Raw genomic sequence first — 27,476 nt, forward strand, 5'->3', positions numbered from 1 at the left:
CTCGCTGCTCCCAGGTCCAAAAGCAAAATAGTGAGGGAGTCAGCTCCGTAGACCGCGTCCTGCTTTTTGTGAAAAGGCTGAGCTTAGATGGACACTTTAAAGGCTTTAATCAGGGTTGAGGTGTATTACTTCTCCTAGACTGTGTACTGTGAGAGCCGATGCTAGGGGGTCAGAGGTCACCTGCCTAAAATGCACTCAGGGCCAGCACCGGCCAAGCAGGAGGCCATCCTACATTTGCAGGGGCCTTGAACTGACAAGGGATGGTGTTTGTTCTCTGTGATTTGTTGGGTGCTCACGGGTGGGTGCCAGGCAGATTTCAGAGACAAGTTCCCGGCTTATCCTCAGGCTAAGGAAAGAGAATTGCAGAGTCTAGCCGAGTACTCTTGACGACTGTCTTTGGAGGTCTGCTCATATGAGGTTTATGTGAGGATGGCAGGAACGTTACATCTCCACCAACCTGAACTCTCAGTATGCTCAGGCTGACTGCTCGCCTTCTATTCCGAGCCCATGCCGATCTTTCTTTCTCTGGTCTTTTACGACATAAGAGGGACCATCATAGGTGAGGACGGCGATCATAACGTCTTTAAGTGACCACTGAGAAAATGCAGTTTCTAGGTTCTGTGTGTTTGGTTTTCTCATTTCAAAAATCAGATTCAGTTGTGCATAGTTTTGTAAATGAAGTCTCTATTGCTTCTTGAAAGGAACTGAGTTGTTCCCAGGAACAGAAAAGGGAGAGCTATGCAGGTGGTGTTAGGTAACCGTGGCAGTGAACGCGGGCATACAATAGCCATGCCATGTCTACAAGGCACATTTCACAGTCCTCCTCCCTGTCCCCTGGCTCTTACATGCTTTCTACCCCACCCTCACCCTCAGTGTGCCCCTTCTGCAGTGCTCCTGAGCCTCAGTATCGATAGATGGCCCCCATTTAGGCCTAGAACCCCATCTCTCACTCTCAGCACTCAGACCAGCTATGCATCTCCTCCACCGACTGCTGCTTACTGTGACAAGAGGCTTCTCGGGGAAAGACTGAGAGCAGGCCTGGACCAGGGATGTGAATATCTCAGTGCCAGCCCACACCTTGGCAGAGATGGGGCAGATGATTGACAGGCCCCACCCCTCACAGAGGAGCTATGAGCAGTACACAGCGGCGGAGGAGAGGCTGGGTAGATCTTAGTGCTCTGGCCACTGGTAGGTTTCTCGTGCTCCACTGGGTGCCCCCCCCCCACATATATAGGCAGCACAAGCTGGATGAACTTAGAAAGGTGTGCACACATGCAAAACAAGAAGAAAAATAATCTAAAAAACAGATATGTTGTTAGGAGGAGGATGTATGTGTTGAGAATGTATGGGGGGTTAGAGGTAGGAAATTGGTGTGTCAATATGATATTTCATTGTGTGTATATATATATATGTGTATGTGTATATGTACACACACATATTTGAAATGCTCAAGAATAAAGCAAAATAAAAAGTGTCTCTTAAAAAAGAAGAAAAAGGAAGGGTGTTATAACTCCATATTTACTGAAAAGTGCCAACATGTCCCCATATGGACACTCCTGTCTGGCACTCTGGGAACAGCTTCCATGCTGGTAAGAGGAACCCTAGGAACTAAGGTAGTCAAGCAGGTGGGCTCTGTTGCCTTGTCTATTTCTGTGAGTAGCAGCAGGCCTGTCTACTTAAAACCGGGTGCCCGGTAGTGCAAAACTCATTTGTAAGCAGACAATCTAAGTGGGATAGAAGGAGCAGATGTTGTCCTACTGGGGCTTTTTACATGTCTCAGAGCCGTAAAAGCTACTTGAGAAAATGCAAGCCAGCTCAGTGTAAGGAGCGGCAGATCCCATCTGGAAGGCTCATTCCAGGGGGCTACGTGAGAGTGTCCCGTCAGGACCATCCGTTTTATCCTTGTTTTGAGCCTCACAAAGACCAAGCTGGTAGTGTTTAAATCAACCAAACAGTGCTAGTACTGCCCCTCACAACCACACGGTTTTGATGTTTCACTTTAAGCACTCTGTAGCCATATGACACCAAGGTGCTGGGCACGACCCTGTGCAAGACAGAAAAAGGGTCATTTCTAAGGATTGCCAGTCTAGATGACCAACACAGATGGGAGGCCCAAATATTAAGAGTAAAGGAAATATTTTCATATGGTGATAAGCATGACCTATGGTGATAAGCATGACCAAGAGAAAGCCTGTGACAGAATACAGGGTGTCCTCAGGGTTGGTGGAGCTATTTTACATTGAGCGTCCAAACGCAGGCTTCTTTCTTAAATTTGCACAGACATGCATGCGTGCACGCACATACACACAGAATTGAAGCTATGATAATTGATGTGCCTTTGGTACCTTCCAGGAAAAGAAAGTATGATCCTGTTCCTGAAGATCACAACACATGTCACACACAGAATTTGGAGGAATCCGTCTAGATCGGACCTGATGACCAGAAGAAGCCATGCAAGCCTCCAGGAAGAAATGAGTCTATATCCTATTCAGTTGTAATGTCACAAACCACACCAACGGCCAGCATAGCAAGATATTCTGAGAGAAGCGACAGTAACTAATAGCTCCTTATTAGGACTTAACACACACTGATAGGAAGGAACTCATGCCTGGCTCTGGTAATTTAGCCAAACACTTGTGGCTGGTGAGGACATGGGACCTAGAGGAAAACCCACATCTTGCCACTTTCCTAAGCCAGCGTCATTTCTAACTGTGTTGTAAATGCTTGTATCCTGCTATTGCAGCTAAGTGTAGCTCTCAGCCTCATCACGGAGCCTTTTTTTTTTGCAGTAGACTAAAATAATTAGTCACACCTGGTTAAAATGAAGAGCCCAGCTGACTGTGGGATCACTACCCCAGATTCACACATTAACGAGGCACCCTGCATATATAAGGCTCTGCAAGCATCACGGGAGGTGGGGCGGGGTGTGGCGGGGGAGATTGCAAAAGCCAGAGGACCAAGATGGCTGCTGTAAGGTGGGTTCCTCAAACAGACTCCGAGGAAGATCTGGAAGGAGTTGGGGGTATGAATGGGTGGTGGGTATGATCGAGAGACATTTATGGAATGCTCTAAGAATGAATAAAAATACTATTAAGAGTAAAATAGGAGACAGCGAGCTGAGCACAAGCCTTTGTCTCTGTCTGCTTCTTGTCTGTGGGTACCATGTGACCATGCCTCATGCTCCTGCTGCCGTGTCTCCACCATAATGGACTGTCACCTCAAAACTGTGAGCCCAAATAAGTCCTTTCTCCCTTAAGCCACTTGTATCGGCATCCCTCACCACAGTGCCATGCACAGTAACTAAGATGGTAGGGGCTTCATAACAGAGGCAATGGCAGCCTTCCACAGGAGCCACTGCCCCACTGGAAGATACGTCTCCATAATCTTTTTTTCTGACTCCCCGTCAGAAAGATTGCTCTCATATAATTCTAAATTTTATAAGAATATAAATATGGCTATCTGGAAGGTGGGCTCGGGGAGGAAGTTGTATCTTCTGCCATGCTATCATCAGAGGAAGGTAAAGAACCAACAGAGAATTGAAAGGAGAAATTAGTCATTTGTTTTGATCAAACACTGCAGTCCCCAACATCCTTTATAGCAGAAAGGTTCACATATAGTGATTTGAGATGAGTTTATCCCTTGTTCTCTTTTACTGCGGTCCACCATTTACAGGTAGGCTGGCTCCAAGAGAGACCATGAGGGAACATTCAGTCTCTGCACATGCTTTTATTGAAGATACCGACATCCTCATGTTTTTCTTTCTATTACACTATAATAGCTAATTTCTTTGTTCTGAGACTGAAGACATTAGCAGAGATAGAAAGCTATAAACCAAAGCTCCCTGTCTACTCCCATCAGTGTACAATGACTCAGGGCTGGAGAGATGGCTCAGCAGTTAAGATTGTGTATTACAGAGGACCCAAGTTTGATTCCCAGCATCCATGTCAGGGAGCTCACCACTGCCTCTTACTTCAGCTTCCAGGACACCTAGCTCCTCTGACCTCCATGGGTATTTGCATACATGCACACACACACACACACAATTAGGAATAATTTAGAATATATAATAATTAAGCATGTATTAAAAATTTTGTGAAAACTGACTAAAATGTGTGCATGTAAACATGTGTAACCTACACACATATCTTATACTATATGTATATTTTATACACAGAACTATTCAGGAGACATCACAAGTGAAATGCATTCTCCAAGGAGAATATAAAATATAATAGGAGGCTGGTGTAGGAGGTTCTTCTGTTCATGTGTTGCTTTCATTGATTAATGAATAAAGAAACTGCTTTGGACCTGATAGGGCAGGACTTAGGTAGGTGGAGAAGACAGAACTGAATGCTGGGAAGAAGGGCAGAGTGGGAAACGCCATGAGTCTCCAGCCTGAGATGGATGCTGGTTAGAATCTTGCCGGTAAGCAACAGTCACGTGGTGATACATTAAATTAAGAAGTAAGAATTAGCCAATAAGAAACTAGAGCTAATGGGCCAAGCAGTGTTTTAATGAATACAGTTTCTGTGTGGTTATTTTGGGGGCTAAGCTAGCCAGGTGGCAGGGATAAACAAGGGACCCTACTCCTTGTAACAGGAGGCACCTCCAGTGAGAAGGAAATTAAAGTGGGGGCCTGTTGGTCACTATTCTTCACACTTCTAGAAAGTTTTCTAGCGATCGTTTTGAGTTTGGTCATAGACCAGAGCATTGTGGGGCAATAATCATATCTTAGTCATACAGAATAAAACGAACAGTTGTTGGAGTTGGAACTATTCTCAGAGGAAAGAAGAAGCCAGTTCAAGTATACAAATGGGCTTGTTCTGGGTCTCTGGGAATGACAGCACATCAGCATGTCTTTGGAGATGTGTGCACGGCATATTATTACAGCTGTATATCATCAGAGAGAGAGAAAATAATTGGTTTCCCTTGGAGTATCTCTAAGTTGATGTCATATTCAATAACCTCGTAGTTGAAAAATCTATAAGTGATGGATGAAGTTTGGACTACCTCTTGAATCCCCCTGTGCCAGCTTCTGCAGGCCTCAGTGCACCCGTCATTTTCAGGTGAGAGCCGATGCAGTATTTAGAGGCTGTTGCGTCTGCCAGATAATGACCTGGGGGAGAACAGTCTGCTGCGTGTGTGCTGTGGCCTCCATCCTCCCCATTGACCAACCACTCTGCAGAGGAGCCAGGCTGAACCTGGAACCCCACACTGCGGTCTCCGCCAAGGTGCAGCCTGGACCATGGTTATGTGTCGCAGGTGAAGAACAGTCCTTTCTTCTTGGGTTGGGAGGGGACTGTAAGCTGGGGTCCCAAGCGCATTACCAATACGCCACCCCCAAGGACATTGTCCTGGAGGAGTAAGCATGCTGCCTGCACCAACTGGATAAAGATTGAAGAAACAAGAGTTCTGTCTCAGTACAGACAAAGAAAAAGCCAACCTGGCAGTATCTTTCGGGGCAAGAGGATATTGCAGTTAACAAGAACTTTCTCACTCTCTTTATTAGGGCCAGCTTCTCTTGTTCGTTTGGCTAAATGGTCCACATGGATGTGGGAGTCTGGCTTAGACTCTCCTGATTATCTGAACGGCACTACTCTGGATACAGCAATTAATAATCAGCTCTATGCATCTGGCTTTGGGGTGCAGCTTCTGCTAAGGGGCTTACAGGCTCATCTCTAGGTTCAAAACTACCTACAAATCTGGGTTGGCTTATGAACTTTTGGACAAGAACCAATCAGACCTCTTTTTAAATTTTAAAATTCAGATTTATGACCCAAAAGATGCAAATTAACCTATTTTCTTGAACCTTGATTTCTGTCCAACAACAGCCAGTCTGCATGACACTCACTTGAAATGTGCATTGGGTAATCTTGACGTAGTAAGTCTGACCTCCGATTGGGAGGCTCTGCTGTTTCGATTGTCGGCATGGTATAAGTGAATTACTAAAATACTGCCCAAGTTGGTTATCTGGGGATGATTTTTGTAAATAGATAATAAAAAGAGACTTCTTACCTATCAGCAGGGCCTCCTTCTCGGATTTTAAGCCTTGGCTTCTTTTTTCAGTATTGTTCTCTCGGTCTTGGTTAACCAATGCAACTGTCAACACATTGATTTCCTATAAAGTAGAAACACAAAAGCCACGTAGGTGTTTATGTAGATCCCATGCGTTTTAATTAAAAAAAAAAAGTTTCTTAAACTATGAAACAGATCATCATTTCCTCTTATAACTGCAGATAAAATATTTTAATTATTTGTTCAATAGGCTCCAAACTGCTCCCACACAACCAAGATAGTCTCTCAGAGTAGTGAATTTGGCATTAAACTATCTTAGATTTTTGTCAATTGAAAAACTTAATAAACAAACCAAACACTTTTATTCACGAAGGCTATGTATTTGACTGTAGCCATGTTAGTGTGCTTCATTCTAAACACGGCATTTGGGGGGAGGTGTCAAAGCTTGCACAAGACTGGCTGATTAGCCGGAGTGAACACAGACAACAGGATGGGCTTCAGAGGTGGAGGCAGAGGTGCAGGTGAAGTTTTGAAGTTGAGAAGGAATGGATTCTTATGCACAAGAGGGGAAGGCAGGTGAGGCAAAGCCTGGGGAGAGTTTTTTATTTATTTTTTAACTTAACAATGGGGAATTCAACATGCATGACATGTTGAGAATAGGCTGTCTGGGATTATTTTTATGATCGTCTAAAAGTTAAAGATAGAGACAGATATTTAACTCATATCCTCCCAGTATTGATTTATGACTTGAAATAGAAAGCTTTGTAATGGAAATTTAATAGGCTATACATAGCATACATACAATCACTAGGGAAGCTGAGTCTTTTTGGAAGGAAGCTGCTAACTGAAGGGCAGCTCCCTCCTCTGGAGGGAGATCTGGCATAGTTGAACACACGCACCTTGTTCTCAACCTTGCCAGGGGGAGTGCCAAGGCAATGAAGAGAACATTGTATCCCGAGGTGAGTGGTTGAAGGAGAACGCTGGAAATCCGCAAGGAAGATTCCTGGACCCCCAAATACAATGAGGCATCAGAAGAACACCCTACAGAATGGGGCAAACTGCAGCTTTAACACTAGGTCCCTGGCTGGGAGGCAGGGGTACTCTGCTTTGTAGGGAAAAGGTAAGTGGTAAGGTGCCAGTCACCCAATCATAAAAGTGGGGGAAGCTTTAGAAATCTTTGGTCCTAAGAAAGGATTAAGAGCAGCTTGTGGGCTGTCTGGTTGCCCCAAAGAAGAAACATAGACTCTCCCATGTCTAGATGCCAAGCAATCGAAAGAGTTACTGCTGGACACCATCTTATCTTAAAAGCCTTGAAACCTGTGTTTCTTCACAGGGTGTTTGGCAGTCCCTCAAGAATTCTATAGCTTCAGGACTAACGGACTGCCGGATCCCTAGGACAAAGTCCCACAGAACTAGGGAAGGTCTCCTCCTTGGGACTGCAGTTACTAGTGTGGACAGTCCCTGTATCAACCACACTTGTCTCTTCATCCATTTCCTATAGGTATAAATGCCAATGCTCTAGTGGTACCCATAGCTCCTGGGATGGTCTCCTCCACATCATATACCATCAAGAACACAGGTAATAGCACCGTGAGCACAAATGCCATCTGAATACATTTCAGGGGATACAGGAAAGGTACGTTCCACAGGTCATGGTCTGGGGACCACAAACACTGATGACAAAGTGCTTGTGTCATCTGCACTTGTTTCTTGGGGCCTACAGAAGATCACCCAAGCTCCACAGCTCCAGAGGAATGGCTACAGTACACACTACAAGCCCAAGAACCACTCCGAATTACACCATGAAGCTGTGGTCACCAGAGCCATGTACCCTACTATCACGGTGCTCATCCCATGGGAAACGGGAGAGGCCTTTCCCATCCAGGAACTCAAAACTGCGAGAGTTGTTTCCTTAGGCCCAGGCACCTCCTGCGTTCATCCTAAAAGGCCCAGAGAGGGTCTCCTTCACATTCTGTGACTCAGGGACTATTTTTCCTACATCCTTGGTGTCACTTGTATTTATTCTTGAATCTAGGACAGTCTTGTCTACATTTTGTGTCATCAAGATTGTGGCAGTTGCCATCACAGGCCCCAGTGCCATGAGCGCTACATGCTGTGTTGCCTGAGAACACACACTTTTGGGAACCTCTGTCAACTTCAAAGTCATGAATCACTATCATCTAGACAAGTGAGATTTGACCGGTATTGCCGATATCACCATAGCCAACCAAATCACAAGCAGATTACACTTTTGAGCATACCCATAACAAAGCCAAAAGACCTACCCAAGTGGCACCATACATCCAATGTAAATAAAACAAAATAGTTTTCTAAGCAAACTGCTTTATAAAATTAGAAGAGGCGGTTCTTTCACTAGATGCACAGGAATTGGTATATGACTATAAGAAATGAATTAGCAAGACCCCCTCCCTCCAGAAACAATCCCAATTTCAAGGAAGTCCATGGAAAGAATACAAAAGAATTATGCTAAGGAAATTTTACAAAGCGACAAGAAGAAATGAGAAAGTAGAAGTTCCAGAAGGAAAAGAGTATTGGAAATCTACTTCATGAAGCAATAGCAAAAAATATTCTTGAATTTCAACATAGTACAGACATTCGACTCTAAGGAACTCAATGGACCCAATTAGATTTGACAAAAAAAAAAAAGCAACCCAAAACAACAACAATAAAATCACTTTATAGACAAGATGGTAAAAGTACAATATAAATAAAGATATCAAAAAAAAAATACCCAGCAAACAAAAAGCTTCTTGTCACATATAAGGAAGTTCCCATTAGATTTACAACAGGTTTCTTAGAAGAAACCTTACAGGTTAGAAAGGATGGATGATATGACCAAAGTCCTAAAAGAAAATAAGAACCTCAGCCAAAAGAAAAAACCAAACCCTGCCAGTAATCTGTCAGGCAAAATCACAGAATTCATTACTATGAGACTAGTCTAACAAGATATGCTCATGGGAACACTAGAAACAAAAGGACAGTAGCACCTTCATGAAAACACACAGATACATAAAACCCTCTGGAAGAATAGTCATATAAAAGAGAAAGAGAACCAAACATTAACAGGTCAGAAAGGTAAGTCATCAGAAGGAAACCCAAAGAATATGCACAACAAGCAGGAAGCAATGAACAAAACAAGAGGGGGAATTTTTAATCATCAACAATGTTGAGTGTAGTGGGATTAAATTCATAAATTGGAAGACACAGACCAGCTAAATAGATCAAACAATAACAAAACCAGAAGTCAAGATCCAACTATATGCTACCTAAACAGAAACATCTACAAAAATTCTCATGCCACTGCTGTAGACTCAACATGAAAGGTTGGAAAAAGACATGGCACATAAACAGAAACAAAACCAAAGCAGGATTATGATACTCACACCAGACAAAGAATAGTTTAAATAAAAAGCACAAAGACAGACAAAAATGTCATCAGACATTAATAAGCAACTCGGCAGAAGACATAACAATTATAAATATATGCGAGTCCACCACAGGACCACCTAAAAGGATAAAGAACAGCCTGCAATACAATAATAGATGGGGGTCTTCTGTATCAAATTTTCTCAATGATCCAGACAGGAAACAAAGAAATACCATAACTGAGCCATATGACGGAGCCTAAAAGACACCTGAGAACAGTCTACTCACCAATGGCAGACTGCACACTCCTCTGACCAACATGCTGTAAATTCCCCAAGCCGGATCATGTGTTAGGACCACAAATCAAGTCTTTTTAAATTACAAAAAAGGGGCAAAGCCATGTTGCTCCACAGACATGCGAAAAAATAACCTTACAAGGAAGAAAGATTGTCTGGGCTCCTGGTATTGTTGTTTGTGCTGATGGTCACTTGGTCATGTTGCCCTGGGCCTGTGGTGAAGCAGCAATCATGGAGGGGGTGTGTGATGGAGTGCAGCTGTTCACCGTGTAGAAATAGGAACGGCGGGCTACGTTTCTGGCACCCGGCAACCACAAGGCCAACCTTAATTGAAAAAAATAAAACGAAAATGGAATGTTTTGAACACTGTCTGGCCCATTAGTTTTAGCCTCTTATTGGCTAGCTCTTACATATTGATCTAACCCATTTTTAATAATCTGTGTAGCTCATGAGGTGGCTTACCAGGGAAGATCGTAACCTGTAGCTGTGTCGGGTAAGAGAATCATGGCGACTTTGACTAGGCTTCTTTCTCCCAACATTTGGTTGTGGTTACTCCGCCTATCTCAATTTTATCCTATTAGAGGGCCAAGTAGTTTTTTTTTTATTAATTAACCAATGAAAGCAACAGATAAGATACAAGACCCACCTCCATCATCACTGCATGGGAAAAGGGGCTCTCGAGAGGGGCACGGTAGAATGCAAGTCTTATGAAGCGAGAAAAAGCAAAGGATTTGACTGGGAAGTGGGAGGAAGGGTAACATGGTGGAGTACATAACACAGGATGTTTGAAAAGTCATAGGAAGATATCTTATGTTTACTTAAAATACATGTACAATATATACAGATGTATGGATATACATAAATATTATACATAATATAGTGAATGAATTATATCACTTGGGGGTGATAATGCTCCTCTCAATATCAATAGATTACCTAACATCCCCCTCATTTGTTGTTCAGAGGAGTCAAAGAGACTTCTAAATTGATATACTGCCCTTGGTTTTATCTCAGAACTTGAAGATAAGATTATATTTCTGAAGACACCAATACTTTAGACACAGGACTTGAAAGAACTGAGCTAGAGCTAACTCAGAAGCTTCCTCCCTGAGGACTAGCTTTTATAATAACTGAAAGTGCCATGTAAGCCACCAAGGAAGAAAAATGATCATTAGTTTATTAGTTTTACCCAGCTACTCAGCCTAGGAGCCACAATAAGGAGCAGCATAGCAAGGTATTCCAACAGGTGCAACAGTGGCACTTCTATCTTGGTGAAACCAACAGGAGTCTAATTGAACTTAAGGCCTGCTCAATAGGAGGGAATTCATGCCTGTCACTGTAAACCCAGGTAACAACCCTTAGCTGATAAAGCCATAGATCCTAGAGGAGAACATACTACTACCATTATCCTGAACTAGCTAATCCCCAACTGCATTCTGATTATTATCCTTCTATCTGCAGATGAGTGTGTGTCTCATCCCTCATCAAACTTTTTATAGCAGGATGGAAATGATTAGGAAACCTACAACTGGTCAAAATGTAGAGAGCAGGTGACTGTGGGACACCTAGACTTAACCAGTACACCTACAACACAACCCTTATACCTAAGGCTCAGGGAGCATCACGGAAGAGAGAGAAGAAGGATTCTAAGAGCCAGAGGACCAGAGATCTGCTATGACATAGTTCTGTTCTTGACAGGGAGGTTGCACTTACAAAATCATAACAATATGGCAGTCTAAACACCAGTTCACATGCCAGTGAGGATGAGGGAAATCTCACAAGGCCCAAATCCTAGATAAGGAGCTACAGTAACTAATAGTTGTTGAGAGAGGAAGAATCAGTCATCTTTAGGGGTGAGCTCTCTGATAGGTTATCCATTCCCAAGCGATAAGCTCCAAACACATACACTTATGGCAATACTACAGGGATTCTAGATTGTATTCATTATATGTATACCTATATGTAATGATTATAATGAAAGATGATGAGGAATTTGAGAGGGATGGGGGATGTGGGAGGAGCTGGAAGGGGAAAAGGGAGAAGCAGAAATGATGTAAAATGTAGTAGCCATGAATGATATATTCAAAAAATAAGAGTTATGCATTTTGTATCCTTTGTTAAACATAATTAACACTTGAGATGGAAGAGCTTATTATTCCTCTCTGATTATTATGCATTGTATTCTTTTATCAAATCACCATATTGTACCCTATAAAGATGTATAAATACTATTAATAGGAAAAAGATGGACCTGAAAGAAAGGTCAGCATATTGAACAAGAGTGAAGGACACTCCTTCTGCTAGATGGTGAGAAATTACAAATTGTTGAGAGCAATCTGAGAATTCAAAGAACACGAATCTCATCTAATGGCCTTCACATATGACAGCCTCAGCATGTGCCAAGAAAAACAGAGCTTAATTTAACACATGACCTACTACTTTGTAAAAATCACGAGTGATTAGAAAGTGCCAGGAATGAAGGTTCTCCTGCCAAACTGTGGTTGGTGATATTTGGTGAACGTTTTGGAGGCTCAGTTGAAGATGAAACTTACCCGCAAAAGACAGAATGGCCAAGGCTGAGTAAGAGGAGATTGTGTGCACAGAGTTAGAGGGACCATGGTGATAGGATGGCAGGCAGAGCAAAGACATCGGTGACAAGAAGGTACCAAATGAGGCCTGGGTATGCGGATCAAAACAAGACTCCTTCTAGAGCATGTGAGACTGTAAGTTTAACCATAGTAAATGCACATGCATGCCCTCCCCCCCCCACACACACACAAAGAGGCAGGGGAGAAAGGGAGAGACAGAAAATGAGATATCCCTTTGTGAACAGTATTTAGGATGGTCTGAGGTTTTAACTGGGCCAGCTGTGCATAAAATGTTATTCCTGATAAAAAATGATACCTTTCTTTTTTAAAAGAGGGTTTTAAAAATATGTGTGTGTATATGTGCACACTTGGGTGCGGGCAGTCACAAAGGCCAGAAGAGATTGTCAGATCTCCTGGAGCTGGAGTTACAAGCAGCTGAAAGCTCAGATCCTCTGAAAGAGCAGCAAGTGCCCTGAACCACTGAGGTATCTTACCAGCCCAGAAACACTTTAAACTGTGACCTTTAGAACAGAGCCAACCTTAAAGTTTATGTGGGAATGGAACATTTGACAGAGTAATGGGGATATCAACAGGAATTCCTTGGGGGATGAAATAACACACACTGTTTTCAGCTCAGGCTTTCTCAGTTAGAGCAAAGAAGGGCTATGTACATTTGGTCTTTCTGGGTTACCAGGTTCAAGGAGTCTATGGATTTCTGTGCCTGGTATACACAAAGGACAAACAGGGACAGGCACTGGGCTTGCAGGCCTGGAAAGGAAAGATTGCTAAGCAGAACACAGGCGGAGTCTCTATGAACGTCTCCCAAGAGAGGATTAGGAAGAAAAGAGGTAGATGAACATTAACCAGGATGATGGCTGCATCATAAAAGAATATTAGTGATGAACCTCCGAGCTAAGAGGAAAGAATGTCTTTGAGAGAGGGCGATATGTTCACAGCCTGGATAACAGCTGAGGACAAGTGAAATTACACACAAGAATTTAGCAGACAACAGGCCCACATTAATTGCTAAGACTGAGTGATGTTCTGGGGCCTGTACACAGCTGAGGATCAGTCTGAACAGGGAAGTGGATGATGGAGGGCAGCCAGCATGTCAGCAGCTGGCAGGGGGCGGTGGTCTCACAGCAGACCACACCACCCACAGGTGTTGTTCAGTACCTGTCCCCATCTCCAGTGCTGGAGTCATGAAGTAGTAGAGTCATTGAACAGGGCCCCAACAAATGCTACAGAGTAACACTGGCTACAACCCAGAGAGAGCCACGACTTGTTCTGATAATGCTGTAGGTGTGGTCCGGTGAAGATGAAAGATAGGATTGTCTTTCCATGGAAACACATCTTACTATTGGATGTGACAGTGGCTATGGGGTGGATCCACCTCCCCATGTAGCATCCATACCCATCCAGAGGACCTGAGCATGCCAGAGAGCTGGGACATGGCAGATTCTTCAGCTTTGGGGTGCTTCTGTTTATCCGAGTCTTCCAGAGGGGAGACAAACTCTGCAGGAAATTGGGACAGGACCCACCAAGCACACAGACTCTAAGGAGTGCTTGTAGCCTATGATGAATTATCTGCAGGATCTCCAAAAGTGAATGAGCATTTTCACCATCATCACATGCTTTCCTATAATGTCACCCAACACGTGGAGGGTATCCATTCAGCCTTTGTGAGGTCAAATGTCTGGTGAAGCCAGGATGACAGCATCACCTGATCTCAAGTAAACACTGTGAGAACGATTCCTCATAGAGACAAATCTTGATGTTGAAAATTAAAGGTGACCATTCTCAAGGGTATCAGATGACATAAAATTTAAACCTCTCACTGTGAAAATCCTCTTAAGAAGAGACACAGGCTTAAATTAAGCTACAAAGATCTCATTAGCTTTTGGATAAATTAAGGAATATCTACCAAAAGCTCTAACAGAGATGTTAGAAAACAATAAGGTCTATACTGTCTACTTAGGGTAGTCTAACTTATCGAATGTGGGGAAGTCACTTTTTTCAAAATATTGAATTACAAATTATGCATTGTCTGTATTACTAGTATAACTCTCTAGTCAATGTAAAAAGTCTTATCAAACGAGAGATTAATGTCAGAAGCATAAAATGATGGAGGTGCCTTATCTGCTTACTCCACTATATAGATATTCTTTCCTCAACAGATGTGGCATGGACGATGTGCCGACGAGGCCTTCTAGAAATGATACCCCAGAGCTGGGACGTTTCAGAGCAGAGGTGGAAGCAGATTAAGTGTGGATGGTGGCAGAAGAGTTCAGGAGACTAATGGGGAAATGGTTAATGGACAAGGCTTCAAAAGCATCTGGAGAAAGGAACAGAAGAAAGGCTGTGTACAACTCGACTATGCCCTGTGTTACACTAGTGGGGAAATAGAGTATGTTCTCTAGAGTAAGACAAAGGTGTTCTCTCTCTGCTCTTACTCAACTGAAATGAGTTTTTCACTTTCAGTCATTTCAAAAAATTATCACACACACACATACACACACACATGCACATGCATGCACACACACATGCACAGCCTATTCTATATGCTAGGGGATTCTAAGTTTTTAGGGACACTGAACACGAAGTGACACTAAACTTGGGATACAACAAGCAATTATTGCAAAGGTCTATGCAGCAGTCACATTGGTAGATGACACTGGAGAAATAGGTAGATCTTAGCATTGAAGCCTGAGTCAGAGAACTAATTTAAAAGAAAACAAATAGTGAAGGAAGAAGTCAGAGCAGCCCTATATGTGGATGATAAGACCCGATAATTTAAAGACTTGTGAGAATCCAAAGGGAAACTCTTAGGTCTGCTAAACAACACACTGAACAAAGCTGCAGGACACAAATCAACAAGCAGAAATCAATAGCTTGTCTATATACTTAGGACAAACACGCTGAGGGGAAAAACAGAAAACAATCCCACTCATAATTGTTTCAAAATCCTCATAGGAATAAACCCAAGGAGGTTTATTCAATGAAAAATGTACAACATTGAGGAAATAAAAACTGTAGATGACACTAGACAGCAGAAAGGCCTCCTGTGCTCACCCTGTAAAAGTGAGTGTTCTGCTGATGGCGACTGAGAGGAGGTTCAATCCATTTGCCATTCAAATCCAAGGACACCATTCACTTATGAGAGCACAATGTATCCCCCAAAGCCAAAGCAATTTTGAGCAAAACCAACAATGCTTGAGGCTATACTTGGTTTCAAATTCGACTGCACAACCACAGTGTGGTACTGGCACTAAAACAGAGAGATCAATAAAAGAGAATTGATGACCCAGAACTACACTCCCATAGATATTTCCAGCTAATTCTTGACAAAGGTGTCGAAACATACATTGGAGAAAAGACAGCCCCCTTCTCCCCTTCTCCTGATAGTGCTACAAAAATTAGATATTTACATTAGTAAGAATGAAGCTAGATCTATATCTTTCACCACACACACACACACACACACACACACACACACACACACACTCAATTTGAAATGGATGAAATACCTTAATATATGCCCTGAAAATCTGAACTGCTAAAGGGAAACAAACAAAATACCTCAGACATAGGAAGGGTCAAGGATTTTCTGGAAAGTAGTCTAACAACTAAGGATACAATGACCAGAATTAGCATAGGAATGTATAATACTGGGAAGTGCAAGCATAGCAATGGAAAGATTAACAGAGTGAAGAAACAGATTACAGAATGTGATTTGCTGAATGCCATCTAGAATATATGAAAACTAAAAAAATTAAGCCCCGAAGGGGAGAAAACAAATAACACAATCAACAATGAACAAATGAAAAGACACTAGAAATAAGATACATTAAAAATGCTCAGTATTTTTTGCCATCAAGGAAATGCAAACCAAAGCTACACAGAGATTTTATCTCACCCAAATTATAATGGATAACACTGAAAAAACAAACAAACAAAAATCCACCAACTAGGTAAGAAAAGCTTTTACACTGCTGGTGGGAATACAGACTAATGCTGAAACTATAAAAATCAGCATGGAGGTTCCTCAAAACAAAAGAAAACACCAACACCAATACCACCACCACCAACATCAAAAAACTAAAAATAAAACAAGCATATGACGTTGCTGTACCACACCTCCTGGAGATACACCCGGAGCAATCTAAGTCATCGCACTGGAGAGACCTGTTCATCCATGTTCATGGAGACACTGTGCACGGTAGCTAAGTTACAGAACCACTCTAGGTTTCCATCAACAGAGGAAGGGGTCAAATAGTCTGCAGAGCTAGGATTGTGCCTGTTCTTTCCTTTGTTTTCGTTCCCTTCCATGTATGACAGTCCAGACAGAGTCTCCAGAACCTAAACTCTTTCCCAGGGGTCTTTCATTTACTTAGTCCACTGGTCTCTGTGTTCTTCTACTCTCTTGCTCCAGCACAACATCCTGCATGTGCGTTGCTCACCAGCACCCACGATCTAAGACCCTCTGAAGGAGTCCCCGTCTCCTTCCTGACAGTTATGGTCTCATCCTTCTCATCCTGGTATATTAGACATGAGCCACGTTAAACTAGCTGCTTCACTTCTATTACATGTAAGGTCCCAGCCTTTGTCCTGGGTTTTTACTTCCTCTTTACTGGCTTTTTTTTTATTTCACTCTGCTGGTCTACCACCTCCATTTTCCTTCTTTGATACTCTAATATTGGTCTTTGCTAAAGTTCAGTCTGCACTTTTTCTTCTCCGTTCCCTTTCATCAAAGCTCTTCTATTTCATCCTCATGGGTTCAGGTGGGAGCAAGCCTAATTCTTTAAGCCTTTGCTGCTCATTATCAACTGACTGCTGGGCTTTGTTCCCTTGAACCGACCACTGCATGGTTCAGATTTAAAATGAGATGTGGCCACCAGGAGGTGGAGGAGCTACCACACACTCAGGCTTGTACCTCGACTCTTTCACTAATAACTTACTGGCACTGAGAAAAATCACTGACCAGCTCCAAGTCTCAGTAACAGGAAGGTACTTGTCTAAAATGTGGGTGTTGGGTATAACTCGTATCTTTATGCTTCATGGAATCTCATCATGTACTTAATGAAAAAAAAAACCTGAAGCCAAGTCCTTCTTAATGTTCTTCTATAAATTTTATAATTCCCAAATCAGCTACCAATAGCCATTAGTTTCTCAGATAGGGGTAGGACTTCCTGAATCCTTCCCTCCTCATCCCTGCTGTGACTCTGGCTGGTTTGCTCTTGCACATGTCTTACACAGGTGGTCCCGCTGCTGTGAGCTCATGTGTGCAATTGTGAAACTGTTTTGATACAGACATCAGCTCTCTCTGGCTCTTATAATCTCTCCATCACCTCTTCTGTGATCCCTAGGCCTTGGGGTGGGGAGTGTGATACAGAGGTCCACTTAGAACTGGACATTCGAGTCCTTTATTATTTATGTGTTGACCAGGTATAGGTTTCCGAATTAATCACCCTCTACTGCAAAAAGAAACTTCTGTGATGAAGGTTCAGAGATGACCTAATCTATAACTATATAGATAAGAACTCAAGGGGAGTTGATTATTGTATTTATTTAAGAGAACAGTAGTACTGGGATCTCCTCTATGGTTTATGACCTAGCAGGCCATGGCTTCCTGGCCCAGTTAGCAGTGCCAGGCATGGGTTTCATCTTGTGGAGCCAATCAGTAAGCAGTTGATTAATGCCATAACATGCGTGCTACTATTACACCAGTGGGGCATATATTGTCAGTTTGGTCATTACGGCAGTTCCCAGTTGGGTAAAACTGTGATCACTCAGAAGCAATGAGAGAACATTCCAGCACTGTGAAAGCTAGCTAGTAGAAATGAAGTTTTCAGGTTGGTAACAGCTTGGTGTTTTTCTGTTTCCTAGGGTTCTTAGAATGTTCTCTTTTCTCTTTGTTCTGCTACTTCTAAGTTAAACACTTTTATACAGAGCGCAAGTCCCATATGTCCCAAAGGAACTTGTTTCTTGCAAACTTTCATTATCTGGAAACCACTTCCATGCCACGGATGCGGCAATTGACCACTTAAACATTTGAGGAGAATTGGCTTCCGTCTCCATTTGTTTCTTCAACAGAACTTCTAGTGCAATTGCCATATCTAAGCGAGTGAGCCCACTTGGTTGAGTGGAAGCTGTGGTCTAATTCTGTCACCATGATCTACACACTGGGTAGCTTCAGGTAGAGCATTGCTTTAAACCTTAGCTTTCTCTTATGCAAAACAAGGACACCACTCTGCCGATCCCCTAGGGTTGCTGTAGGAACCAAATTGGAAAACTGTACGTCTCTGAGTGCATTGTAATACATCATTATTCACTTTTATTATTTATGGAACTGGCAGGATATGGAATATGCATCTAATCTGATTCCATGCAAAAATACACTGTTAGATCTTTCCTGCAATCTTATAAAAATAGGTATACAAAAATGTTAACTGTGTTGGGTTTGAATAGTATTTTCAAAATTCCTGTGGCAGTTTGGTATACTGTTATCCTTATGATTTAAAGGGAAATGAAGCGAAACCAACAACACGCAAACTTCACTTTGAAGACCTCTGTGAAAGCATCTGCCATAGTTAAACATCTCATTAAGTAATATACTGAGTAATATTCCAGATACTCACACCTTCAAAATAGAGACCACCATCCTATGATACTTCCTAAGGCCCCCTAGAGAACACTGTCCATGGCCGCTTGTGCATGAAGAATGGGCCAATCAATGAGGTCTATGTGGTAGAAGTTCATGGTTGTCTCTGACTCTGCCAACATAACAGAATGAGGGTCACCCTCTTTCTTTGCCGTACTTGTCCTATGGCCTTGTGTTGTTTATTTGTGTGCCCCATTCATAAACATCACATTTCAGGAAGTCAGGGGCCCTGTGGATGATAGTTAGGATGCTAATCAGCTACTTCCTCAGCTTTCACTCAAATCTGTCTGGAGTAGGCCAAGCAACCTAACACATGACACGCTGGTCTCTAGTAACCGTTAGCCCAGTCTTCACTGGATTAGGAGAGTGGTTGAGAGAGCAGAGTCACACCCTTTATATTTTCTTAAAGGATCTAGTCACTAGCTAATAGCCACTGACCAGCTGTGAACCCTTGTTTCAACATTCTCTCTGTAGAAAGGGACCATAGACGTGAAAGATCTCTACTGACTGTTCCAAAAGTTCATGAACCACACAGCCAGAATGTTGCACTTCGGATGCCAATAAGAAGGAAAGAGGAGGAGGAGAAAAGCAGAATATCAGATGGGCTAGAAGAATATTGAAGAAAACAAGTGTTTAAATGGTCATGGTTCAAGGAAAGGAAGGGAAGAATGTATTCATACACAAGAGTGAGCAGGATCATGTGGAATTCTTGTGACTTAGAAATCCTGAAGCCAAGACCATCAAGGAAGAGAGGGCAGAGAAACTGAAAAGCCAGAGAGGACGAGAGCAAGACTGTCTTCCTGACATGACAGGACTGGGGTTCTTATGATCTTCCAGCAGCTCTTGTTCCCTGAGAGAGACCTGCCTGGAGAAGAGCAAGCCAGTCAACATTATAGCATGGAGTGCTAGTGACAGCTGATGGCTTCTGGAAGGAGGTTTAGTATCCTTTAAGGCCATTTTCCCTGCTAAGTCAATCATGCTGCAGTGGATGGTTCCATACTCATGAATATAAGGGCAGCACAAATGGGACTCAACAGGTTAGTAAAATAAAGAAACGTGAGGCTATGACATTATGAGGGATAGGGAGGTAGGGGTGGACCGGGAGGAGGTAGGGGAAGAATAAGGGGTGAATATGGTCAAAATACATTGCACAAAATTCTCAAAGGATAAAAATATTATAATAAAAACCCCTGATTCCTCCTCTCTCAAAAGTCATTAACTGCTTGCAGCTCTTTATTGGTCTTCTTTAGGGAAGAGCTCCTTGATGGGATATTCAATCTTAAGTGGTCATCCTTAAACACATATGAATATGAGCAACACTAAATGAACCAGCAGTGTTTCATACATGTACATGTAACAATAATAATTAAAGAATAAAAGGTCATGGATTTAAGAAGGAACTGGGGGCAGGGGGTGTGGGAAGAGTTGAGGGGAAGAAAAAGAGAAGCAACATGACGTAAATACAGTGTTCATACATGTACATGTAACAATAATAATTAAAGAATAAAAGGTCATGGATATAAGAAGGAACTGGGGGCAGGAGGTGTGGGAAGAGTTGAGGGGAAGAAAAAGAGAAGCAACATGACGTAAATGCAGTGTTGATGCAGAATTTGAGCCCGTACTGTCTCATTTCAAATCTTAACTGCTGGGCTGTGTGTCTCTGCCGGTTTGGAATGCCCTGCTATCGCCCATTGCTATCTTTTCCAACTGAAAAATTGTCTGTGAGATGAATGCTGAGTGCTGAGGAGACACTGAGACAGTCCCCTACTGAGGGCCAGTCAGTACTGGATGACTGTGGAGCCAGCAGGGTCTCTAGGGAAGTCCAGTCACCGGTGATTATAGCACAGTCACAGAACAAAAGGGTCATAAGGCCATAAGCCACCTGGAGGGTAGCTGGGATGCAGTCTCAGCAGGGACTGGGCTGCCTGCTGTTCTTCGGTAGGGAAGGACTTTCAGGGGAACTGTGTGACTTCTAACTTCAGTGTGGGGGGGGGGGTTAGCAGAGCGTGGATGGACAAGTCAGCCATACAGACTCTGTTCGTTTGGACAGTACCCAGACGGAAGGTGAGGCCAAAGTAAATTCTAAGAGAACGAGGGAAAGCCATGTGCAGGATTGGCTGGGCAGGCGAAGAGGCAGAGAGACCCATGGTTCAGATCCAGCCATACTCTGAGCATTATGTATTATGGGAAAATCTCTGAGGGCTAAGGGAGGAAGGAGGGTGTGGAAGCTGCTGTGAAGGAAGAACAGGCAGGTGCTGTATGGGAATCAGGACTCTGATGAAGGAGGAACTGGTTAACATTTGAGCCAGTCTTGTTGGTTAACAGATAACAACCCCAGGATGAGACATCACGGAGAAGCAGATAAAACAGTTCCTGATGGAAAGGTTGGAGTTAAGATCTTGGAAATGCAGCTGAGAATATGGAAGCCGAGCATGGGAAGCATTGGGTTGCAAATGCTTCCCCCGGATCACTTTTCTGTTGCTACTCCGCCCTCCTGTCCTAACGCACACTTGCTGTCTGCTAGAGGTAGAAAGCAGAGTTATAGTGGCAGTCTCAAACACAGACCCACCAGGACTTGCAATGCTCACTCCGCTGCAGCACCAACCTGGTACCGAGCATAGTGCTGTCTGTGCAGCCATGACCATTTTTCTTTCTGGAAAGAAGAAATCCTGGCCCTTCGGTGGTATTTGCGGACTGAATGTGATAGCGTTTACACAGAGAGGAGATGCAGACCAGCCATTGTGGGAATTTGGTCAGCACCCCTGCACTAAGGTGAGCTACATGAAGTCTACAGGGACAAAGTGACAAAACACAAAGCAACCACTTTGAATCTTCCAGTTCCTTTAGACCCACAAAAGCTTCCACTGCTCCATCATTTGAAAGCAACCAGGTTTCTTTCCTTTTTTTTAGCCAGACGTAAAGAAGTTAATTCTTAGGTACTATCTATTATGAATGCTTTCAATGATTTTAAATATTAACTTACACTGCGAGCAAGCTTTAAAAAGATCAAGCTAGCTTTCCCTTTTTTTAAAATGTAAGGCAGAAGAGATTTCTTCATTCAGTTTTACTCTTTATGACAGCTATTAGCGTTCTCCTTATGAATATAATATAGAAAAATTAAAAGAAAGTAAAAGCATGGAAATTTCACTACAGAGATAAAAACGCTGTTAGTTTGAAGTATTTTTTAAATATGTATTTTACATCTAACCTTTTTCCTACAAGTGGTCTGTGCTTGACCATTGTCCCAGTCACACTCTGGAAGAACCCCCCATCCATCTTTCATCTTTGCACCCTGGTGTCTGACACAAAGCCTGCTGTCATGGTGGCTGCTTAGCACAGCTATAGGATGAAATGACATGGGGACCCAGTCAATTCCAATCAGACGAAACTGAATGGAGGGCCTCAACTGTCTTCACTGTCCTCAGTCCAGATGTTGTTGAATTTTGCTGCTACTTAAACAAGAGTACAGTTAGGAATCAACAGACTTGATTGGTTTGAAAGAAACCATCCCAATTTGGAGAAAAAGTAAACGGTGGTTGTACCACAACCGGCCCCATCTAACCAGGGCCTTCCAAGTCCCTGGGACAAAGGGTAGAGAGAATGTGGTGGGCACATTGCTGGCCACTGGGAGTGTGGGGAGTCACAGCATGGGTACTGTCCTCTTGGACATGGCCCATTGTGGCCAGGCAGGCATTATTGCTGATCAGTTCTCATGTAGGGGGAAAAACCCTTCACATATGCCTCAGAAAGAGGAAAATCCCTGACAAACAACACACACTTTGATAGGAAAGAGGAATTTCAATCTCCTAACATGTCTCATTAAATACTAGACACATTGCTGCTGCTTGGGCCAGGGCTTAATTGCGGCCATCACAGTTCACAACATGCTCAAGGGGTGGTCTCCAGTCAATTAAACGACTTCTTTGGCAAAGCTTTGTGACCGCCATGTTAACTAAAAATGGTAAAAAAAAAAAGAAAAAAAAAAAAAAAAAAAAAAAAAAAGTTCCCTTTTTACTCCAAGCTTCCACACACTCTTTAAATGAAGCGGCAGCATTTCATTCTGTTTTACAATATGCCACAATGGTAGACGTTACCAAGTGAAAAATACACTTGTGCTGAGAAATAGGTGTGCATTTCTCTCCGCAGCACCGGATTGACATGGGTCCATACACTTCACAGTCTGAAAAGGCACTGGCATGAGAAATTGCCTTCCCCATAAAAACTGAGCAGCAAGAAGAAGAAACTAAAGTGGAATGCTTTCTCTAACGTATGTATGTGCAGCCAGAATTAGTCGGGCTGATTTATCTTGCATGATCCTGACTCTATTGCTGGTGAAGATTAATCGTATTATGGCATTCTTGGCATGCTATTTTCTCAGTTCATTTCTCAGTGTGACATTTCTTATTTTTCCCTGCTACAATGCATTCACTATCATAATTTTCACCTGCTGAGTTTACATTACTAATGATATTATTAAAACTTAGAGGGTTTTTTTTTACCTTTATCATGGTAAATTAGGTCATGAGGATAGATGGGATACAATCTGATGAATGGGAAAGACACACATCTGATTGGGATGAAAGCGGACCAAGGTTCCACCTGTCTGCCTGGCACACCGTGATGCTCGCCCAGCACTAAATACCCAACTTCCCAATGTGCCCCAACCCAACTCACTCTCTCCTTGCTGCCTTCTCGCAAATGTCATATATGAGAACTATTTCAAGCACTGAGTGTTTGGGATGGCCACAGAATGGAAGGTGAAGGATGCAGATTTTGATACAGTAACGCAAATACTGGCGAACGGCAGTGTTACTCATAGCTCTTGCAGAGAGCTTGGTGGATGACAGGTGCTGTGGACTAGTAAACTGAGGCACAAATCAGCTGATGATCACACATCTGGAAAGTAGTAGTAGTACCAAGGTTGAGCCCAGGAACTCAGACTGTATTGCCCTGTCTGCCCCCTCTCAGAGAGTCAGCACTACTCTGTGTGTGCTAAGACCCTAGGCTGAGTGCTTTGTCGTGTGTGTGTGTGTGTGTGTGTGTGTGTGTGTGTGTGTGTGTTGGGAGGCATTTGGCATTCTCTCTTCCATGGCTTGCCGTTTTAGTTACTGGACTGTGCTCTACCTGAGGGTAGCGTCTGCTACACTCCAATGGTTGGCCTGTGGGCTTAGATGGGCCTCCTCAGAAGGGGTCAGTCATGGGGATGCCAATAATCTGCATTATCTCCATGGCTATCACTTCTTCCGTACCAGATTTTGGCAATTCCAGACTGTATGCTTCCTTATTGGAGTTCTGCGGCAGCAAAGCTGAACCTTTGGGCTACATGTCTGCATTACTGAGAAAGTTGGAGCCCTCCGCTTCATTTGACTGAATTTATTGAGCTTCCCTGACTCTTTATTTACCAGTTATTTATTGGGAATCTATTATAATGGCAGGCTTGAGTTAGACAATAAGGTGCAAAGATGATTGATAGTGGTTCCTGCTCTCTCAGTGTGTAAGAGTGGAGAAGAGGGTCAAACATGTACAATAAGTCAAGACACAGTGTGATAGAAAGAGGCCCAGAGTGGCATCTGTTTAGCCTGGCCTTGGCTGAATACTAGGTGGCACTGTTATCAAAGTGCGGCCTGCAGACTGGTAGTACTTGCTGAGCATCTGTGAAGTCCTATGTTCGATTCTCAGCTCTGTAAGGGGGAGTGGGGGGGGGAGAAAGCCAAAAAATAATGCAGTTTCTCAGGCCCTGGCCTGAATCTACCTAATCAGATACACTGGGGTCCAACGCCCTCTGTTTTAGATAGCTCTCTGGCTGTGTTGCTTCCTAATGGTTGAGACCTACTACCCTGGAAAATAAGGTTCACGCACAGGGTTTGGGGGCAGACAATGAGAGAAGAGCTTGGTCACATGACTTCCATGTCTATCACCAACACCAAAACCAAGAGAAACCAAACAACAGCAGCCTCAGCAATAGTCACATGAGTGCAACAATTAACGAAGAAAAGAGACCAGGTTAAAAATCCAGAAAACAAGATGCTTGGATGGGGTGATCCTTACCCACCTCAATTCTTACTTCCGTAGTCTACAGGACCCTTTTAGTTAACTGCAATAATATCTTTATAGTCACCAGCGGAAAATCCACAGAAAGAAGGGTTTGCCTCCCTTATCTAGCTAGGCCAAACAGGCACCCAGTGCAGAGGAGGCTGTGGAAAGATCACGTCGGTTCCATCATCAGTCAGTAGGTATTACAAACATACCGCCTCCACAGGCTCACGGCTGAGGTTGTCTCTGAAGAGCGTAAATCAGGAATTAGAGGGATGGACGCTTGGGCTGGGGATAAGCCTATCAGATCTGGCCTACTCAACATGGCTCGAAGGGCGATGAAATACTATGGGGACAATCTGGGCATCTGTCACTGACTTGGGATGACCATGTAGGGGAAGGCCACAAGCTATGGGTATTGACCCAGGCTTAAACACAGGTGAGATTTGCAATGCAAGCAAAACGGGTGACATGATAGATGGAGCAAGCGGAATTATCAATAAAAAAATCTAATTATTTAGAATTTTTAATGAATGGTTCACTTAGCCGAATCTGACCTGTTGATTAAAGCCATTCATTCAGGATAGCAGGCCAATGGTAATTCTGTTCTGAGCAAGGGACCAATTTGAACATTGTCTTATTAAAAGGTTCAGAGCTGGCATGCATGTGGTGGGCTTAGGGTGTGGGAGGTAGAGGATTAGATTGATGTGGACATCAGGTTTTAAGGCTGCACTCACAGACCTTCTTCATAGTTTCAAATCTTTATTCCGAAAGCTGGCGTGGCGAGGAATTGCCTGTGCAGATTAGATTCTGTGAGCCTCATAAATGTAAGTGGCTCATCAGCATACATGGACCAGTCTGGAAATGGTCCAGACAGAAAAAGCCACTCTGTAATCCTCCAGAGATGCTGACATAAGAGAAATGACGTGACGCTGAGCTATCAGGCCATGGCCCTCACCGCAAGGGCAATTTCAGGGACAGGGAGGGTCAAGGCATGGAGGATTGGGAAGATGGGGTGGGGGACAAGATAAGACAGAATAGAAATTTGAAAAAAAAAATCGATGGAGTGTTCCGTGGTTGGTGAAATGCTTTAAGAGATTTCTGTGGGGTTTAAGAGATGGTCCATCATGTACCTGGGCAAAGAGGCTGGTCAGGAGACTCTTCCTATATTCACAGGAGGAGGTTGTTCAGAGAGGGTGACAGGCCAAGACCCCTCTGGACACACCATGGACATCACTTTAAAATATACCAAAGCATGTTGCTGTCTCTTTCTTTGGACAACCTTCCCTCCGAAGCTTTGGCTGGCCCTACCCGGGGCCTGCAGGGGATTCACAAGACGTGCTTTGTTAAGGTTCTGAAGCTTAAGAACCATCAGCTTGAGGTTTACAACCTTCTTGAAGATTTGATGAAAACACTCCATCTGGCGCTAAGCTCTTCCGGTCTCCCAGGATGTCCGGGACAGAGGGTGGATGAAGTAGTGGCTGCAAACTCACATCCCAGACAGGCCTTGGGGAGGGCTTCGGGAGGGGAGTCCAAGGCTGAGCAGAGAAGGCTGGAAGGAGGCTTGGGACACGCTTCTTTCCGTGGTGGGCAATTTAGAAATATTTAGGAATATCCTTCCAAGCTGTAGTTCTCTAGTGTCTTCTGTGAAGCCCAGCAGTGATTCTGTCTGGGGGACTGAACCTCTTGCCTTGCATTTAACAGCTTTTTCTTTGGTCTAACTTCCCATGAAGTCTGGATGGTGATGTAGCCACAATCGCACCTTTGTGGTGGAGACAGATCTCACAGCTGGAGTTGGCCGGGTGCCACGATATGGCAGCCGCTGTTGCTCTGCTGCCGGCCAGGGTAGATTCAGAAGGGCTGCTGGATGGCAGAAGGCAGTGAGCAGGAAGCAATTTCTGAGAGGTCTTTATGGTCTTTGCCACGTTTCCCTTTTCATTCTTCCCACCACAGTACCTACTGGTTTTATTACCTGCCTACACCTTTCCTGAATGGAATGTCCTAATCCTGTGAGTCATTTCGAAACATAATGGATGAGGTCAGAGCTGAACAGAGAGAAATAGCTGATAATCGGGCGTCTGAGGAAAATCAGGCTGTGCTCAGCAGCAAGTCCACATGAAGACGAATGTCAAGGATGGGAGTTTGTTGAACAATCCATCATGGTGGCCGCGTTCCTTACCTTCCATTTCCTGGTCTTAAGGGGTTAGCAGAAACTGAGTGATGGAGCACACTAAAGAGCATGTACTATTCTAAGTAATAATGCAGACAGCCAGAAAGCGCCGCGACTCCTGAGTAACATCCGGAGCTAAAGAAAGTGGTCTAGCCTGCTGCTGTACCTTGTCCTCACTGGTTTCAGACACTGATTCCGGCAGCTCCCTATGGTCTCTGCGAGACTCCAAAGCCATCCTCTGCTTTGGTCCACCTTTTGGCTCCTGGACCTGCTTACAAATGATTCCTATGCTCCATTCGGTTTTGCTGAGGAAGTCAGGTGGCGGG

General features: G+C 43.5%; 1 protein-coding gene across 1 annotated transcript in view; it reads right to left on the reverse strand.

The window, feature by feature from the left end:
• The window catches only part of LOC101982366 (ecto-NOX disulfide-thiol exchanger 1-like), a 69,417-nt gene that overhangs the window by 13,401 nt on the left and 28,540 nt on the right, over window positions 1-27,476 (reverse strand). Inside the window, exon 7 of the mRNA XM_005370881.1 lies at window positions 6,016-6,118. Within this exon, the coding sequence (XP_005370938.1) occupies window positions 6,016-6,118 (103 nt within the window). The remainder of the gene's footprint in view (window positions 1-6,015; window positions 6,119-27,476) is intronic.

The sequence above is a fragment of the Microtus ochrogaster genome, unplaced genomic scaffold (genome assembly GCF_000317375.1).
Source record: "Microtus ochrogaster isolate Prairie Vole_2 unplaced genomic scaffold, MicOch1.0 UNK88, whole genome shotgun sequence".
Lineage (NCBI taxonomy): Eukaryota > Metazoa > Chordata > Mammalia > Rodentia > Cricetidae > Microtus > Microtus ochrogaster.